Source organism: Chaetodon trifascialis, chromosome 11, assembly GCF_039877785.1.
Source record: "Chaetodon trifascialis isolate fChaTrf1 chromosome 11, fChaTrf1.hap1, whole genome shotgun sequence".
Taxonomy (NCBI): domain Eukaryota; kingdom Metazoa; phylum Chordata; class Actinopteri; order Chaetodontiformes; family Chaetodontidae; genus Chaetodon; species Chaetodon trifascialis.
The window spans coordinates 6,729,471-6,748,390 of record NC_092066.1 but is presented as its reverse complement, the minus strand read 5'-3'; the positions used below and the strand labels follow the sequence as shown (position 1 = coordinate 6,748,390).

At 45.0% G+C, this 18,920-nt stretch overlaps 1 protein-coding gene across 2 annotated transcripts in view; it reads right to left on the bottom strand.

The window, feature by feature from the left end:
* Positions 1 to 18,920, bottom strand: part of LOC139338457 (retinal-specific phospholipid-transporting ATPase ABCA4-like) — a 37,370-nt gene that overhangs the window by 13,220 nt on the left and 5,230 nt on the right. For both annotated transcript variants that reach the window (XM_070973465.1, XM_070973464.1), the window contains exons 8-27: positions 16,312 to 16,401; positions 13,429 to 13,666; positions 12,559 to 12,698; positions 11,798 to 11,914; positions 11,030 to 11,227; positions 8,904 to 9,109; positions 7,816 to 7,992; positions 6,639 to 6,861; positions 6,225 to 6,446; positions 5,697 to 5,901; positions 5,514 to 5,606; positions 4,806 to 5,009; positions 4,049 to 4,226; positions 3,643 to 3,774; positions 3,164 to 3,303; positions 2,917 to 3,054; positions 1,821 to 2,002; positions 1,538 to 1,643; positions 750 to 955; positions 93 to 147 (exon numbers count right to left, since the gene is read on the bottom strand). In XM_070973465.1, coding sequence (XP_070829566.1) covers positions 93 to 147; positions 750 to 955; positions 1,538 to 1,643; positions 1,821 to 2,002; positions 2,917 to 3,054; positions 3,164 to 3,303; positions 3,643 to 3,774; positions 4,049 to 4,226; positions 4,806 to 5,009; positions 5,514 to 5,606; positions 5,697 to 5,901; positions 6,225 to 6,446; positions 6,639 to 6,861; positions 7,816 to 7,992; positions 8,904 to 9,109; positions 11,030 to 11,227; positions 11,798 to 11,914; positions 12,559 to 12,698; positions 13,429 to 13,666; positions 16,312 to 16,401 — 3,250 coding nt within the window. The remainder of the gene's footprint in view (positions 1 to 92; positions 148 to 749; positions 956 to 1,537; positions 1,644 to 1,820; positions 2,003 to 2,916; positions 3,055 to 3,163; positions 3,304 to 3,642; positions 3,775 to 4,048; positions 4,227 to 4,805; positions 5,010 to 5,513; positions 5,607 to 5,696; positions 5,902 to 6,224; positions 6,447 to 6,638; positions 6,862 to 7,815; positions 7,993 to 8,903; positions 9,110 to 11,029; positions 11,228 to 11,797; positions 11,915 to 12,558; positions 12,699 to 13,428; positions 13,667 to 16,311; positions 16,402 to 18,920) is intronic.

Genomic DNA, 18,920 nt, shown 5'->3' with positions numbered 1-18,920 from the left:
AAATGGACAGCGACACGTTCGAGAGACGGGCCAAAGGGTCACAAATTCAATTCCAGGAAAAGGCCATGTGGACTATCAGTGGTGGTATTTACCAGCAGTGGTGGCATTATTCGCTGCTTCTCCGTCTGCTGTGACCTTTATGAATATCTGGAAAGGGGGAAAAAAAAAACTTCCTTAAACTTTCAAAACTTTCCACGCGTTAAATGTAGGTTCTGCCTCTGAGTTCACAAGTGAGTTTTTCACTTTGCTTTATTCTGCCTGCGTCACACACAGACAGTATGCACTTAATATACACAGCTAAAACGGCCATTTTTACAATGAAGTTTGGTCTGTAGTTGTTTAAAAGACTCTAGTGTACTGGCATGCCTTATGTATTACTTCAAGATAATTAGATTCATTCATAGGAAAAGTATTTACATATTTGGCCTTTTATGCCTTTAGTATTAGTATGTTGTAGAGAGATGAGAAGAAATGTGAGAGTGGGGAGCAACAGAGCATCAAGACGCCACAGCTCACAGCAGATGTGGACATTTTTTTACCAAACATCTGTTTTGGAAACTGGCACAAATAAGACTTTATTTATTTTCTGAAATGAATGCAGTTCTTTTTCCTGACTATGGGTAGACTTCACAAAGCTTCAGGCTCAAGCTTAACTTCCCAAGCTGAAAGTCGACACTCTGGACGCTCTTATTTCCCATCTTTTTCATGCCGTGTAAATGCAGCATCAAAGCTTCACACGGTGTCCTTACCTCCTCTAGTGATGTGTCAGAGATCCCAAAGCTGCTGAGGCCCATGTCCGCTAGCGTCTCCTCCAGCTCCCTGAACAGGCTGGCATACGCTCGGTGTTTGAAGCCCTTGTTGGGCAGCAGGTAGGTCATCTCCTGACCGATCATCTCGATCAGCTTGGCTTCAGGGACGTGGTGGTGGATGAGGCTAGTGATGCTGTCTACATCCCCTGAGAGGAAGATTGTCATTTATGGAGAATTAAGAGGTTCCCAAAAGTAACACAAACCAAGAAAGGGATAAACCAGAAAACAGTTATTCAAGCGCTGAAATGTAAATTTGTGCTGGAATCGCTGCATCTCGAGCATCCTCAGGCAGAATCAGGAGGAAGAGGCGTGACGGTCAATAACACCACGAAATGATACATTTAAAATCTGTTTCACAACTTGGATTCATGAGAATATCAACCAGCTCAGTCTTAAGCATTTTGAGCATTAGCAAATATCAACTAAGGATGTTTTTTCTGACATTGTTGCTTATTTAATCAGAATTATTAGTAACATAAAGAGAAATAAGCAACAAAACTGAACCCCCATTCCCTGGTTTCTAGCCCTCATTTAACCATTGCGGCTTGAAAAATGAAGTCTGAAGAGTTTTTCGAAGAAGTAAAATGTCCTCACTTTCCAAAAATGCCCTCGCTCGCTGGATCTCAAGTTCTTTCTTCAATAAGACAAAAGTACAAGAGAACACATGCACACAAACAGAGGAGGAGCAGCTCATGAGTATGCAGTTACAGTAAAGGAGAGATATTTACCATCCAGGACTCTGTCTAGCTGCTGGGACTGGTTCTGAGACTGCTCTTTGTATCGGGTACAGATGGAGCAGGAACAGGAGCAGTCTGAGGCACAGTCGCAGTCATTCTGACGGAAACAGAAAAAAGACAAGAACACCTTTAACGACTCAAAAAAACAAAAAAAAAAGCCTGCCAGGAAGCTGTAGTGGAAGAAAGGGGGGTGTTTCTCTTTTGTGTGTCTGTGTTTGAAAGCCATTATGAAAGAATAAACAGAGCTGACACACCATGAGCTGGCAAACCTCACCTCCCTCTTCTTCAGATCCTTCATCCGGCGAACAAGTGTCAGGTAGAAACCCACTCCGAAGCAGTTCTTGAGGAAGAGGGGGGATCCACAGCAGTGCAGCTGTCCTTTGGAGATGATGGCGATGCGGTCGCTCAACAGGTCGGCCTCGTCCATGTGATGAGTGGACAGAATCACTGTCCGGCCTGAACGGGGGGCAAACTTTTAGTAAAGTGCTTGTAACTGGCATGTCGTCTGGATCAAAGCAACGTTTCAGCTTGTTCTTAATGAACAAAAAGTTGTCATAACTTTAAAACATCTTTGCCTGCAGATTATTGGTTTTATGACAGCGGTTTTGGCTTTTGTTGTAGCCGCCTAGCTGAATTTTTCCGTTTGATCAGCTCGCTGCTTAATTCATGCGCCTCAGGAGAGCCGCGAGTCTGCGGAGGGTTTGGTTTCATTCTTCACGGTCGTCTTCTGAGCAGTGAGAAGTGGACCTCAGGCGGTGAAATGTGCCTTTCAGGTTGTGGATCTAGCTTTTTCCTTCAGGGACCCCTTTGCTATCACTGAGCAGACGGAGACCCCTGACTAAGTGACATATTTTATGGATATTTCATGTTATGCTCAGTGTAACTGTAACAGTACAGAACAACTGATAAACTGTACAGTTAACCCAAATAGTGAATGAGTGCAGGACGTTTGGATGAGTTCTGATCATATTTTTAGGGACTCTTACACAATTATCTGTCTCTGTCATGTGTTTTCATATTTTTTTTAACAATCATACATACTTAATGGGCTTCTTTTTTGAGTTCTTTCCTCCTCCTGATGCTTGACCACCGTTCTACTTGCTCTGGTTGTTGAACTGCGTACTTTTTTAATGCAGGACGAGACTTTTCAGCAGAGACTAAAGCCTCTGTGAAAGCAGCTTGTGCTCAGGTCCTCACTCCGCCCTCATCCTGTTTAAAATGATCAAATGATCTTAAAATCAAGAGGCTCTCACGACCCCCCCCCGTGAAACTTTGGCGACCCCTAGTGGGGGACGGGACCCCCAAATTGGGAGCCAGTGATCTACAGAGGTAAAATGTTTACTGCAATGGGTGAAATGAGACATTTTTACCAGCTCTGTATTTCAGCAGGAGGTCCCAAATGGATCTCCTGGAGTAGGGGTCCACTCCCGAGGTGGGTTCGTCCAAGATCACGACCTTCGACCCTCCAACAAATGCCATGGCAACTGACAGTTTCCTCTGCATGCCACCTGTAAGGTGGGCGAGAGGCAGCTGTTTAGAGCTGAAGCAGCGATGAAGGAATGGATTCAATTCTCACCCATTCTCTCTTTAAAAAGCACGGAGGGACAAGTGGTCCACCTGAAAGGTTCTGAGCCTCGTCGTCTCTCTTGTGAGGCAGCCCAAGGTCCACCAACATGTCCTCGACCTCCCTCTCCGCCTCCGCCTGAGTCCGACCCTTCAGCAGCGAGTAGAACAGGATGTGCTCCTCCACTGTGAGGCTGGAACAAAACCAGGGCGGCCGTTACATAAAGGAGTTTACAGAGTGTGAAAATGTTGTTTTGACAGTTTTTTTTTTTTTTTTTTTTTTGAACACTTTGAACACTGATGAAGTCTGGATGAGAAAATAAATCGGTAACTGTGGTTTTCCGCTGTCAAAGCCAATGCATTCCATTTCTGCAGACTGTGCATTGATTTTAACAAAGCCTGTCCCGCATTTCTTCACATATGAACTCTTAGCAGAGAAAAAGTCGACAAGTAATTTCAGTTTGCTCCTCAGCAGAAAAAGCTCTTAGCTGTGTATCCTGGAAACACTGACTGACTCCAGGCCAGTAACTCACTGTTTGAAGAGGATGTTGTACTGAGGGCACATCCCCATGGAGGAGCGGATGATGTCCATGTCTGTCCGAATGTCTCTTCCATTAACGTAAGCTGTGCCAGATGTCGGAGGGAACAGGCCAGTCAGGATGGACCTGGACAGACCAGAACAACACACATACCAATACCAACTCTCCTGAGGGATCCAACAGAGGGCTGAACTGCATCTCTATAAAAGACTTCAAAACAGTGTCTTAAGAGGAAAATAACTGATTTAAAGGAACGTGAAACATTCGATCGTCACATTCAAATGGAAAAGTATTGATAGGAGCCCTTCGTCTGCAGAAAGGCTGCTTTTATATGTCAAAATCTCTGGGTTTACGTCTTTATTAAGAGATTCGTAACTTGTTAAGTCTGATTTCAGCTTACATGGTCGTGGTCTTTCCAGCCCCATTGTGCCCTAGGAAGGATGTGATCTGGCCCTCGTAGAAATTGATGTTGAGACAGTTGACAGCTGGACGAGAGCTCCCGTCAAACACCTTCACCAGGTCCTGAATCTGCACCCCCATCACCAGGCCCAGTGGGTCGGACTCAAAGAACAACTGACCTGCATGCGGAAACAGACCCAGACAGACCGAGTTAACACTTTAACAGACTTTAATTCATTCAAAGGATTGCACAGTAGATTCCCCTCAGGAACAAGATGTTTCAGTCCACCAGTCTATGAGTATTTCACATCATAGCCATTAAATATTCCTTTTGATCCTTTTCACCAGCTCAACTGAGGCCTGGTGCAACCAACAACAGAAAGGTTTGAAGAGTTTATCACGTCTGGAAACCAGATAAACGTTAAAGTCTCTTATGAGTGCTGTCCCTCTGTCTTGCATATCCAGGTGTGGTGTGCTACCCTGCCTGTCCACCAGATGTCCTCAGTGTGTTCCCAACATGCATTGTCTATCACCATCTCTCCTTTGCAGAGTCGTGGGTGGCTGGAGACTGACATTGGGTGAGAGGGGCCGTACACCCTCCACAGGACGCCATTCATGCTCACATTAACACCTACGGACAATTTTGACTCGCCAATTAACCTGCAGGTCTTTGTGGCGGCTGGAGGAAACCCACACAGACACAGAGAGAGCATGCAAACCCCAGCCCCGGCCTTCGCCATCTGTCTTTGTGACCTCACCTTCCGCCTGTGAGTCCTGACCCTCCTCCTGGTTTGGAGTGTCCGCTTGTCGTCTCAGCACCTCCTTCTCTCTCTCCAGGCGTTCCCTCTTGCTTTGGTGTTTGCAGGCTTTCCTGCTGGCTGAGCCATTACAGGTGTACATCTCTGGCGTGCACCTGCTCTCAGCATCCCTCTGTATGGCGTCAGGTTCAGGTTTCTCAGGATCTGAGGAGGACAGGGTGAACATGCGTTGTTAACCGGCTGAGGAGATGCCGCACACTCAGCCTGCAGTTATAGAAATGTGCATCATGCCTACGTTTTTGGCGTGAAGGAGGTGATTTTGTTCATTTATATTTCCAAAGTGACGTTTCTAATTATGATTGGGACTACTCTGACAGGACCTGGCCTCAGACCCTGTGCTGATAAGAGCACACCAAATAAAATGTCTACAAGGATACTGGTTCAGTTCCTGCTCCAGGAGGGCTGGAGGGGGTGAGGGAGAAAACCCTGTTGGGTCTCTCACTCATTATAGACTGTAGCTTATATTGACCTTTCCAATACAACCATATTCCCAGTAGGAATTAGAAGCTTCTCCTGGGAGGAACTGGTTTTGAGTGCACTCACTTCTTCCACTCAGGTTTTACTTGCAAATCTGAGTAAAACCACAAACCTCCAGGCTGCTCCTCAGGTTCGAGGCATATAAGAGATTTTAGAGTCAGCAATACGAACCTGGATTATCCAGTTCGTTGTGTGAGGGGGCAGGTCTTTGCCAGTATGAGGGCTGGAGCGGGAAGTAGAAGGGTCGACCAATGCCATACTGTCCTGTGAGGGAAAAATATGATTTAATTCTCAGTCTAGTAAACTTGTGGTAGCTACAAAGGAGTAAATCATAATGTATATTAGCAGCCCAACCTGGGAAAACATTGTCCAGATACCAGGCCAGGACAGCGTAGAGGACACCGTCAAACGTCATCATGAAGATGGAGGTGAGGAAGGAGTAGGTGTCTTTCTCTAACGGGCTGGTCTGGATGTTGTCCCACTGCAGACCCAAACCCTGCTCCTCATACCGCGACAGGTACTCTGTGCCAAAGCCAAAAGCCACTGGAGATAGCAAGCTCTGGAGAAGCCAGGGAACACGTAAATAATTGATTTACCGACAAGCTGTGCAGAATATGCATATACATAAAGAAATGGTACTGCACTATTTAATGCCTCAAAATTCAATTCATCAATGAAAACGCCTTCACGTGTCTGAAATATGTATTCCTCTGTCAGGGGTGATGCTAACTCAGTGATAGTATTGCAGTAGTAAAAGCAGATGGATGCATTACCATGTTTGCTCTCCCCTAACAATATGAAATTAGACTAAATAGTCACTACTCTTGCAATGCTTGTGCTGAAACATCTGAAGAATACATTAAAACAAAAGAAAATACATACAGCAACCAACTTCATGTTTGTGGTGATGCGGTCCTGCCAGGCAAAGCAGAGGATGTGCGGTAGATAGAGGGTGAAGTAGATGATGCCGCTGCAGGCAGCTGCCAGGTTGGCCTTGTTGAAGAAGACGCTCATCAGGAAACACTGCATGATGGTGGCGACGGTGAACGTCAGCAGGAAGAAAAAGACGAGGACGGGGTTGCTGTAATTCAGCACCTTTCCACCCTGAGAGGAAAAAAAGTGGTGTGTGATCATACTGAGATTTTCAGTGTAACCATTGGCTGTATGAGTAAAACAGTTCTCTCCATGACTAGAGCTTTTTAAAATCAGCCACAAGAGGGCACCATTACATGCGACAAAACCAACAAATAAAGCTTGACCCTCTGCCAACATGGTCTCCACCCTACTCCCCCTCACCATGATGATGGAGGTGAGCAGCGCCGTGCTCACAGTCATCATGATGAAGCTGTCGATGAAACACGTGTACCACATGACTCCATTGTCGACCCCCATGGCTTTGAGAGTCTCCTTGAGGCGCAGCTCCTTCTCCAGCACGATGCTCTTCACAGTCATGGACACGGAGTAGACCCAGGCCAGCACCATGAACAGCGGGAAGCAGCGGTTCAGTGTGATCATGAAGCTGGAGGAGAAGAGGACCCCAAAACTGGACTGAGAAACCTCATTAAACCCTTGAGAAATCCTTCTCTTGATTGGCTGCTGTTGCTCTCTCTGTATAAATATACAGGAATATTATTTGTCAACCGGTTCAAGGTGTACCCAGCCTCTCGCCCGTTGACAGCCCCCCCCCCCCCCCCCCCCCCGCAACCCCAAAAAGGGATGGTCGGGTATAGACGATGGATGGGTTATTATTTGTGAACCTGCTTTTAGTAAGAAAGGTGAGTTTAAGGGAGCAAACTCAAAGCCACTATGTGTAGGAGTTGAAAATGTCAGACTTTGGTGCCACCTGGTGGTCATATCAAAAATAACACTTTAACAGACAACAAGTTATGCCACTACCAAGCCCACTCCCCCAAGAAATCTGAACAATTTTCACTAGAACTGGTTGATTTTTCCACAAACAGATCCTATGCCAACAGAATCATTGCAAGGACGCTGTTACCACATTAAAATTCTTCACATCATTGCTTTAACACTTGGACTTGGCAAAAAAAACCACACCTTGTTTGCCTGGTAATTTGAGGTGTGTGGTGATGCACTGATGAGTCCAACAAAACAAGCCAAACAGCTGATCAATGAGTCCTTCAGTTTCACATCAAAGTGAGGTTGCTCGTCAGTGTGGAGGATGGACTGAATAGTGCAGTTTTAAGCATTAAAAAACATCATGGCTTGATAAAAGTACTTATGGATGATTTATATAACTGAATATCAGGTATATCTAAACCTCTGATGAAGTTTGTTTGCACTGAAATGTTGTATTACCCAAATAAACTGTGTGAGTGAGACTGCAGCGATTTTTCACTTTTATCCAGGTTTGCAGTCTTTCACTTTCAGTTATTGGCTTGTAGTGATGCCATGATTCTGGATATCATGGGACCATTGTTGGGATAAATCCTGAAGTGAGCGTCGTACTCACAGGTCATCTACGTAGCACGGATACGGCATCTGCTGGATGTAGACCCCAAGCGGCCAGTCGTTGCCCGTGTGGAGCTTGATGATGCCATGCTCAATCATGTCCTGCAGGTAGGCGAAGCCTCCCCAGATGTACCTCTGGTCCTCCACGGGGTCTGCTCTGGGGCCGGGGTCCCAGTACCTGACAGAGGGAGCAGAGCGTGAACGATGGCGCTGGCTAAAATGTGGCCATAAGATCATTCAAACACTAAAATAAACTCTTTAAGCATGTTTTTGTTGTATGAAATAATCCCATTCATTCAGTCATTGTAATATTAAAACATCCTGAAGTCTCTAAAGACACACACAAACCACACATACGCTGCTTTTACTTAAGCGGATAAGCCTGACGCAAAGCCTTATTCAATCTGATTATTCAATTGTATAGAGGCAGGATTCCCACTGGGTCCATTACAGCCTGCTGGTATGCTGTAAACAGCTAAAACTGCTTGTTCACCCCTGAGGCTGTTGACATACTGTCTGTTTATGAATGGAAGATCAAAGGCAAAGGAAAAATGTCTGAGAGAGCCTCACATGGGAGGATGAAAGGCCAGGTATCGAGTTAATATGGAACCACCGACAGACTCTGGAAAACACGCTGAGGCCAGCTCGAGAGCTTTTTCTTTTGCTCGTCTGAAGAATGTGACAAATCCATATAAATTGCCTCATTAATACGCCGGTAACGACCTGAAAAAGCGAAGGAACAGCAGGTTGTCAGGGTGATTTGGAGGTCTAAACATGACGGCTGGATCCTACTTAACTCCTGTGGCTATGTATAGCAGTCAGCTGCAATGATATGTAACGGAAAGTACCTCTGTTTAGCCTCTTTCCCCCTCAGGATAAAAACGCTTATACAATATAACTTATCTGGGCCGTAAATTAACTTCCACCAGTGGTCTGGAAACTACAGCCTTGAAAGGAGCGGGGGTCCGTGTCTGAGTGGTCAGAAGAAGAAGGGAGAATTTGATGGAAGGAGTCAATAGCAGGGGCTTTGTTCTGAGGGGTCCTGAGTAGAAACCTGAGCAAACACGACTCCACACAGCTGCTGCTCACCTGTCCTTGATCTTGTTGGTCCGCTCCACTGCGTCAATGTCCATGCGGATCTTGTACTTGACATGCGGGGGTACGCTCGTGGTCCAGGGATACATGTCCACGAAGACCACGCCGGCCCAAAACTTGTTCTCCTCCAGCAGGTACAAGGCCTGATGTGTCATCTGGGACTCGTCCGTGAAAGCCACAAACTTATCCAGATTGATGCACTTTAATAAGAGGAAAGAGGAGTGTTTCATTTGCTTTTCTCTTTTGGCTCATCTCTTTGTTGTTGTGTTGTCTTTTTCCCTTTTCCTTGTGTTTGTAATTGACTCGACATCTTTGTGAATGACGGTCGCTCCTCATTGAACTCTGGCTGAATGAATGTGCCTTCATGCATCATGAATGCTGTTTGAACTGCGATGTCGTTCCAGATGCTGTGATGATCAGAAAAAAGATTTTGCTGCGCGATAAAACTGAAACCACGATGGTGCGTCAGTGCGTGTCCTGGCCTAATTGATTGTGTATTGAATTAGGTCACATGTGACATTGGCTCTCTGAGGAAACTGACGGGTTGAGTTTGCTGTTGAACCTCAATACTTTTCAGTCCTGACCAAAATGTGTCCATAGCATACGTACTACTACTACTAGTACTACCAAAATAAGTACCAAAGAATATCACAGAATGCTTGTTTAATTATTCTTTGATCAGATATTTCTTGAACTAAATCAAAACATTTTAGACTCATTTTAGATTATTTTAGTTCATACAATCATATATGCGTGTGTGTGTATGTATATTAAATTCAATACACTATTAATGTCCAGGCACGGTAATGCAGTAAACAAACCAGTGACACAAACAATGAGGTCAACAAGAAAAAAGAGGAGCTGTCTTCTTGTGATGCATTCATTTTCATGTTGTTCTGTGAGTCCAGAGTCTGGACCTAAACTCATATTTGCACTGTGTTGACGTGTTCAAATGATAGCCTGCCCTTGTAGATTGTATGCAGTGAATTTCCATTCGCTCTCAAAAGAACCATCTTTCACTGAGGCGATCTGATAACATGGGAAAATCTGAGTGACTACTACACACATGCACACACACATACAAATGCTTGAAAGCAAATGCATGCACTCATACAGAAACACACATTTATCTAAACATACACCTTCACACAAGCAGAGCTCACACTCACACACACTGTCCCTGTATGAAACTCCCACCCTACACACACACATGCACACACACACACGCACTGCTCTCCACCCCTGTGTACACCATGTCTAATGTCTCCATTCACATTACTGTACAATACCCTGAGAGCGCTCAAAGAGAGGCGAGAGACCACTTCCCATTCATCTTTATGGGGGCCATACATTCACAACACAATAATGCTCACTCAGGGATGGGCTGAGAAGAAAGACCCTCACTGATACACATGTTCCAATGGGATTTCAGTGTGAGAAACATACCCCTGACAGGGTGAGAGGACCTAATGCTAACTGCAGCACTTATCCTATGGCCCAATGCTAGCTGACAGCTATATCTAATTGGCTAAACCGCCTGGGTTTGTTTGTGGGGCTCTGAAGGGTCTTGAGGCTGAACGTGGAGACAAAGGACAGATTGAGATGCCTGCACTGATAGGGCTCTCTCCAAAACCGCAGCCCCTGCCCCCTTTAAATCAGTCGAGGGAAGGCGTAAAGGATGGATCGAGTGATTTGCCCCTCTTTTATTTTGCAGGCGCGAGGGTCTGTTTCAATGCGAGGCCATACTCTAAAACAGCAGTGAGCTCATTGGGGGGGTGACTCCCTCCCACCTAACTCTCCACTTAATCACAGGCTCCACAATGGAAGTGAAGGAGGGGGGTGACAGGAGGCTTGTTCTCCGCACCTTTCAGCCTCCTGGATGGGAGAGCGGCTCTATAGCCGTGCTAAGTGGTCTGCTTGGTCTCAAAGGGGTCTGGCTGCAGTCTGCTGGGAGCAGACCTGGAAGACTGATGCACCTGTCTGGACAACTGAGAGCCGGTCTGACAAAAGACCTGAAGACCTCGTCCTGGGAATATGCGACACTTGGCAAACAGTGACCGAGGCAGAGAGGAAAAACAGAACAACAGGGGACCGATGGCAGGCTAACTTGTGCGTCTTACCTCTCCATACTGGTTGAACATGCGTATGATCTGGTCTGTGACGTTAAAAACGTTCCTCCAGTCAAAGCTGGGCATGCCCGCCTCCCTCAACCCCTCTGGACCGCTGTACAGGAAGTTAAGAATGTCTTTGGTGGTGACGTTGGCGTCTCTCAGACTGTCGTCCATGAAGCTCATCACTGTTGGGTTCCTCAGGGTGTCCTGCAGGGATGCAGATGGTTGATGTATACAACACATGTGCAAACATTTAAGTTGAGGAATATGAAAACTATGCATTGTGTGACAAACTTTGGGGTCGAGTCATAATTCATTCCTCAAATTCAATACATGCTTGACAGGATGTTCAAGCTGAATGCTAGTCGTGTGGAAGATGCCAAACTTTCCATCCTGACTGGATGAGTCACCACACATGGACCAGCTAGCATGGACCAGCATGGACCAACGAGTGTGTCTGCAGTGTTTAAATGCACAGGATTTTTCTGTTTCAGCCTTTGGGAGGACCGTTCTTCTTAAAGTCAATATCAGACTGCATGTTTATTAAATTTGTGGCCCAAATCTGCTTTAAATCCATCTCACTGATTGGCTGCCAGACCTCTGCTTACTGTTGCTTCTTATATAACCGCTTCTTTTGACTTAGAGCACAATACTCCATTCACCTTCTGATGCTTACTGATGGTGGCACTCCTGTTGGATATGTACATAGTGTATGCAGGCGTGCACAAAATTATGCTCAGGCATGCCTGCATCTTTGTGTGTGTGCAGCGTTCATACCCTGATCATGTTCATCTGGACGCTGTCCTGGAAGAAAGCCCAGAGCTGAGGTCCCACCTCCTCCCAGGCCTTGGCCATGTTCTGTAGCCTCTCTAACTCCTCGAACGTTGTGTTGGCCTGAAACACACACACACGAACATTAAATCACATCAGTGCTTGCTGATGTTAAGTTCACAGATTTCTCAGTTGTAGCATACAATGAGAAGCACAGTCGTGTGCTAATAACATTCATATCAACGGACTCTGATTCTCTAATTTTTGCTTCTTTTACTCGTTTACGAGCAGCGTCAGCAGCAGTGGGACCTGACTGTGTCATTTATGCGCTCTTAACTTCAATACTCTTCAAACAGCACAGGTAACACACAAGCGGGCAGTCACACCAGGTAATTCTCTTCTCCGTAAATTCTCATTAACAAACCTCGTCTTGGAATTGAATTCAGTTTTGCCACGGCCGCCGAATGAGATGTGACAGACTGAAAAACATCCAGTTTGGCCTTTCATTGCTGCACCTTCACATTCAATTTATTGTTTAATTCTCCCTTCCTCTTCCTTTCGCTCATGCTGCTGTAAATTGCCCCCCCACCCCCACCCCTCCACCGTGCTTTGCTTCGGTGGTCAGCTCATTCCTGAGAAGGGCGGGGGTTTGGACGTGTATAAACAGAAACTGAGAGTGGCGAAAGAAACGGAGAAGGAGAGGAAAACTTGAGCAGAAAGGCAGATAGAGAGAGGTGAGGGGTCGGGCTGGAGGTGGTCTCTCTTACACTCTTTAATATCTTGCGGACGGCAGGGGAGTCGGGGGTGTACAGGATCTTTCCCATCAGCAGGGGCTTCACTGAATTCCACATAATCTTTGTAACAGGGTTGGACTCCAGGGTTTGCATCAGGGCGTTGCAGAAGGGAGCTAAGAGAAGAAGAATCCCACAAACAGGGAGGTTAGAAGAAGAAGAAGATCCAGATCCACACTTCAAAACACACACAGTACTTTGATGTCCTCCAGATCTGAGGATCATTCAGATGCTATCAATGAACTTATTAACCGTCAGTTATGTTAAATCAGTGCCTGATTGGTTGTGCTGCTGTTATTGTTCCACAATGCAATGCACAACAGAAACAGAGGAGCTGCTCACAGCTGGAAAACAAATGACATATATTGAAAACACACACGCACACATGCACACGCACAGTAAGGCTATCAAATCTTCGGAAAAACATGTTTGCTCTCTTTGTGAAGTTTATCAGTCGTCTTCCGAAGCTGCCTGTTGATTAACTTTCATCTTGCATCTTTTCAGTTTAGTTTCGTTTTTATTTGCACAATTAATAAACCAATAAAAGTTAATAAATGATTAAATTGATTTGGGAAAAACAATGAAATCTTCATAAACCACATTAGCATAACAGAAGAATAACCACCAAGGTAAAAAATAATGAAAGCACATTATTTCCTCTATTCTAACTGTAATAACAGTATAGCATAAATCAGACTGTAGATATGGTATGCATGTAGTATATATATATATATATATATATATATATATATATATATATATATATATATATATATATATATATATATATATATATATATATATTACAGAGCTGAGGCTTTCACAGTTTATCACCTCTTCACTTACTGGCAGAGTTGTCATAGACATAGTTGCGGCTCTTGCTGCCGTTGACCCCCAGGAACACCTTGTAGTTGTTGTCCTCATACCAATTGAAGGACAGGACCCGGGAGCCGCCTCCCTCTGGGTATCCACAGAAGAGGCTTGACACGCTGGACATCAGCTGTGTGAACGAGGAGGGACCCCCGGCTCGAAACAGAGAGGACGCCGCCTTCAGGAGCTCCTGGGAGCTCTCCCGCTCCATCAACTGTAAGAGTCACACAGAGGGCTGGTTAAAGGGATGCTCTCAGAGGTCAGTGGTGCTCATGTCTGTCAGGTTCACCTCCTTCACCTCTCCAGTGTGTCACTGGGCTGATATACATAGTGCATTTTGAGTTTTAAAACATTAGCCTGCTAGTATGCTAACCCTAACCCTGGACACACAGCTGCTTTGAGCTTAATGCTAATGTTAGCATGCTAACATGCTTATAACGACAATGATACCATGCTGATCCTCAGCACCAACAGTGTTTACCATGTTCACCAACAGGGATGCAAAAATGTGCTAATGAGCATTAAAAACAAACACTGTGGAGGCTAATTATGAGCTTTGCAAGTATTTGGTGAGTAGGACAAAGAGTCCGGCTGCTTGAAATTTGAATGTAATCTTGTGATAGAAAAAGTTCCCGCTCTTTTACCTGTGCCGAAAACACTGGCTGCTTATTTGACCCACGTCTGATTAACAGTAAGCACACCCTGATACGCGGCGAGTATTATTACAAAGAGTAAATAATTAGCTTTGAGCCATTTGACCTTTTGCCAGATAATTATTCTCCAACTTGAGATATTTATGCCCCTCTCATTCATGCATACTGTGTGAACTGCACGACATACACGATCACTAGAAAACAATAGTTAGATAAGCAAACACGCTGGACGGACGCCTCTCTTCACATGACGAGGACAGTCGGAGGGCGGACTAAATATCCTCCTATTGATAGAACAAAAATAGCTTCATCCAAGTGCATTTCTTCACGATGTGGATCACTTCCTTTCTAAAAAATAGGGAGTGGGCTGCCAATAATAATAGCATGAGCTGACGCTAACACGTTGCTCCAAATATATAACCAAATAATGAATGAAATCAAACTAAAATGGGCTCAAATGAGATAAATTACAGTGTCAGAGCTTCGGATGATCTCATAAGGGATCAGGTTTTTGGTGGAGCTGAGTCCCTCCACGGGGCCCTTAAACATCGATATGTTGCAACACTGATAATCAAACTGGTTTCAGATTGAAAATGACTCATTGCTTTCATATGCCCCCCCCCCCCAACTCACAGCAGCATGTTACGTGTGAGCATACACACACACACACATGCCATGACACACCCTTGATTTATTTCACTCCCCTTCCCTCCTTTTTCTTATTTATCATTTCACACACTCACTCTACACTGAGAGGAAGGAGAGGTGGGTAACGAGAGCATTTGGCTCGACTTTCTGTCACCACGGTGATGCAAAGGTCCCACCTACAGGATGTGTCACCTCAAAGGAATGTCTCTCTCACTCCCCCTCGACCTCCCCCCGGCCGCCCGACATCTCCCACACCCTGGCTAAGGTGATGATGGGATACACCCCCTGGGACACACAGCGAACGTGCCGAAACACACAGTGCAATCCCAGTCAGTCAGTCTGTGTTTTATGTCCCTTTGTGTGAGTGTGTGTCTGTGTGTCTGAAGCAGTATGTATACCAGCTGGTTGAGTATTTCTCTCTGTGCCGTAATCTATTTCATTCTACTCTGTTCTGAATGCTGTCCGACATCAGCGAGATGTCCTTCAAGTGGAAAATTGAAATTTCAATCTACAATCCCACAACAACTGCTGATAAATTATCGATTAATATTCTGATTATTCTGGCACGGTGGCGCAAGCAGGTAGTGCGTGTGCCTCACAGCAAGAAGGTTGCTGGTTCGATCCCCGGGTGGGGCCTTTCTGTGTGAAGTTTGCATGTTCTTCCCATGCATGCGGGGGTTCTCTCTGGGTCCCACAGACCAAAAACATGCTCATTAGGTTGACTGGTGACTCTAAATTGCCCCTAGGTGTGAGTGTGAATGGTTGTCTGTCTTTGCATGTTGCCCTGCAATCGGTTGGCGACCGGTTCAGGGTGTACCCCGCCTCTCGCCCGTTGAAGCTGGGAGAGGCTCCAGCCCCCCCGCAACCCCGAAAGGGACAGGCAGTATAGAAAATGGATGGATGGATGGATTTTCTTTTGGTCTGTAACATGTCAGAAAATAATCAAATATGTCCATCACCATTTCCTGGAGGCAGAGGTGGTGTCTTCAATTTGCTTGTTTTGTCCAACCAACAGCGAAAAAACCAAACTAAATGGACCTCGTCGTGAGAAAATTATCTTCAAACATCAACTTTATAAAATATGAACATTTACAAATGCATAGAAACTCCATCTGATGATGGAGTTCATATGATTTGATCGAAAGCTCCAGAAAAGTGATTAAACCAACGAGAAAATATTGTCAACTATTCTATTCTATTCCTGTTCTGTTTGATTCTGATCTGTATTTCTTATGGATTACATAAATAAGGGGATGCAGACACATGCACAACCATACACATGTCATGTGACCACAATCTGCATGTGCATGAACACACACACACAGAATGCACGCACACACTTATATGAGCCTACAAAGACACATCAGCACTTGTCCACCCCACATTGTGGAGTCCATCACTCAGCCTCCTCCTCTGCAAGCAATTCTCAAACACGGATCAGCGGAAGAGGCAAGTTTCCTGCAGGACTAAAAATACTGGTGCCTCTGATCCTGCAGGAGCGAACAGAAGAGGAGAGGAGTGGAGAGGAGAAGGAGTGGAGGGGGATAGATGGACTTACAACTTGGATTTTCTCCGACGCCGCCTTAAGAACCCGGCCCCAGAAGTGCAGGTCAATCCCTTCGGAGCTGCTGTCCATTACCTGAGGCATCTGGGGGTGGGGGGTGGGGGGCACAGTCACAAGATGGGCATCAGAACAATATTCAAGCAGTGTTTTCAAAGTGAGGTAAATACAGACAAAATGAGACTAAACACAATCTGCTCTTTGTTCTTTTGTATGATGTTCCCTTGGCTGCTCTTTGAAATCATGTCCCGTGATACCCTTTGACAAACAAACACATTCAGAACAAGAAACCAGTAACACAGCAGCCCCGAAGTGCTGCAGACCGAGTGTTTCCAAGAAACGATTGCCACTGAAGAAGCCATTTTTTTTGCATATTCGCTTTACCCACACTTTACAGACAGCATGGCCGGCAACCTGCAGGGAAAACCACATCACACTTTCCACCTGACCTCCCCATCAGTTTGGCTCTGTATTCATGCTGGAACTGCACCTGCATCAAGCTTGAAATCCATCGATTGTTCCAAATGGAAACCCACTGACATTATTTCTCTTTATCATCATGAGAAAGCCTTAGCAGTAGTTGTTGGAAATGGCCCGGTCAGGGCAGAGCTGAGGGGCTACGGGAAAGACAAACACACACATATGATATCCTTCCTCTCGCATTCCTCGCGCTTACATTTCAATGAACGAAGGAAGGAGGGAGGCGGCGCGGGGGAAAGAGAGAAAGCAAGGGAATAGGAAGGGAGCGTGGAGCGACGGGGGCGTAATGAGGGGAGGGAAATTGTTACAAGGCAGAGGTCACTGTGGTAATGGGCTTTAAACTTAACAGAGCTAATGGGTTAAAGGCGGAGATCCCCGCTAAGATGCTAATGCACTGCTAATACAAAGCAAACACTGCTCACACGCAGGAAACTGTCATATTTGACTGATATTCACTGAACTACAGCCTCAAAAACACCTCCGACTGCTCTCACAGTGACCTCTGCACTAGATTTCATTATTTAGGGCGTATTTGGGCCTCCGCAGGTCAAAAGGGTCAGGATACAGACTGACTTTCTCTCAGCACCCTTAACTATGACCAGCTTCCAGCGTATATGAATCTAATTCTACTTCACAAGTGGATTTGAAAAGGATTTTAGCACAGAATCACCATACTATCATAAGCATCTGGACTTTGAAGAGATGCTATCGTGAATTGGGGCTGTTCACACGACAAACAACATACGTTTTGATGTTACAGATGGAAGAAAATCAAAATCGAAAATCTGCAGGCAACGTCTTCAAGACCGGATGCTTATGATAATATGGCTGAATGGTCATACAGAGTACTACATAATACACAGCAAGAGCAACAATTTTATATATTTATATAATATATATATATTAAATCTTCTAAATTAAATTGTTGAATACTGTGTTTGCTTTACTGCAAAGTACCCGAAAAAGGGTTTTCTTGATCAGCCTGTTACTGTCGGAGGTGGGATCCTACACACAGATGAAATTCCATCCATCCATCCATCCATTTTCTATGCCGCTTATCCCTTTCGGGGTCGCGGGGGGGCCGGAGCCTATCTCGGCTGTCAATGGGCGGGAGGCAGGGTACACCCTGGACCGGTCACCAACCATTCACACTCACACCTAGGGGCAATTTAGAGTCAACAGATGAAATTTACTGCCGAAATTAGAACAGATACAAGTGGGCAGGGCTCCATTGGCAAAGGGTGATGTCACATACTTCTGTGCACCAATCAGATTTCAGAAACATTTGAAGGAGAAGCTGACGACGGTTTGAAGTCAGTCAAATAAACAAAGCAAAGCAAACCTACATTTAATAAATAATATATTTTTTTAATATTTTGTAACTTTGCTGTTGGTTATTTAGTCATAGATCTACTGTTTTAGAGAAATACTTTGTGTTTTTAGGAGCTTTAAGTTTGATTTAATTTATATCAGTTATTGAAGTGCAGTCCTGTCCTGGAGAAGTACTGTTAAAGTGCAACCATCTTTGTAACACTTTATTGGTTAATCAAGTTAATTTCTGCATTCTTGCAATGATATTTAATGAGATATTTAACATAATATAGCTCCAGCCCCACATGACCCTGATAATGGATATATATTTATTGCATTCAAAGAAAGGAAAGAAAAGACATGCAGGAAAGGGAAAATCATTCAGAGATCAGGAACTAAATATGCTAAAATATTACAAAAAAGAGACGATAAACAAATAAAAATACAAAATGAAAATTGATAAATTAACTTTATAGTCAGGTTAATGAAACCATCAGCTGGTGGATTCGTCGCTGTAACCCGTCATTCTCTTTACAGCCTCAGTCCTACAGTTGGCTTTCTAGCAGCCAGGTGTGCTGGCAGCTACGCGGCCTGAACTCTTTAGACCTGCACATGTTGGTATTTATACGCGATGCAGCTTCACGTCGTCTAGAATACCTCACAGGTTGTAGGCGGAGTCCAGCTAAGCCCATTAGAGAAGCAGGCCAAGAGGGATAATGCCACGCCAGCTCCCTGAGCCAGTCACCTGACTCCGATACGGAGGAAACAGGAGGGTGTCGAGGGGAAAAAGTTTAAATATAGTACGGTTTGTTGAT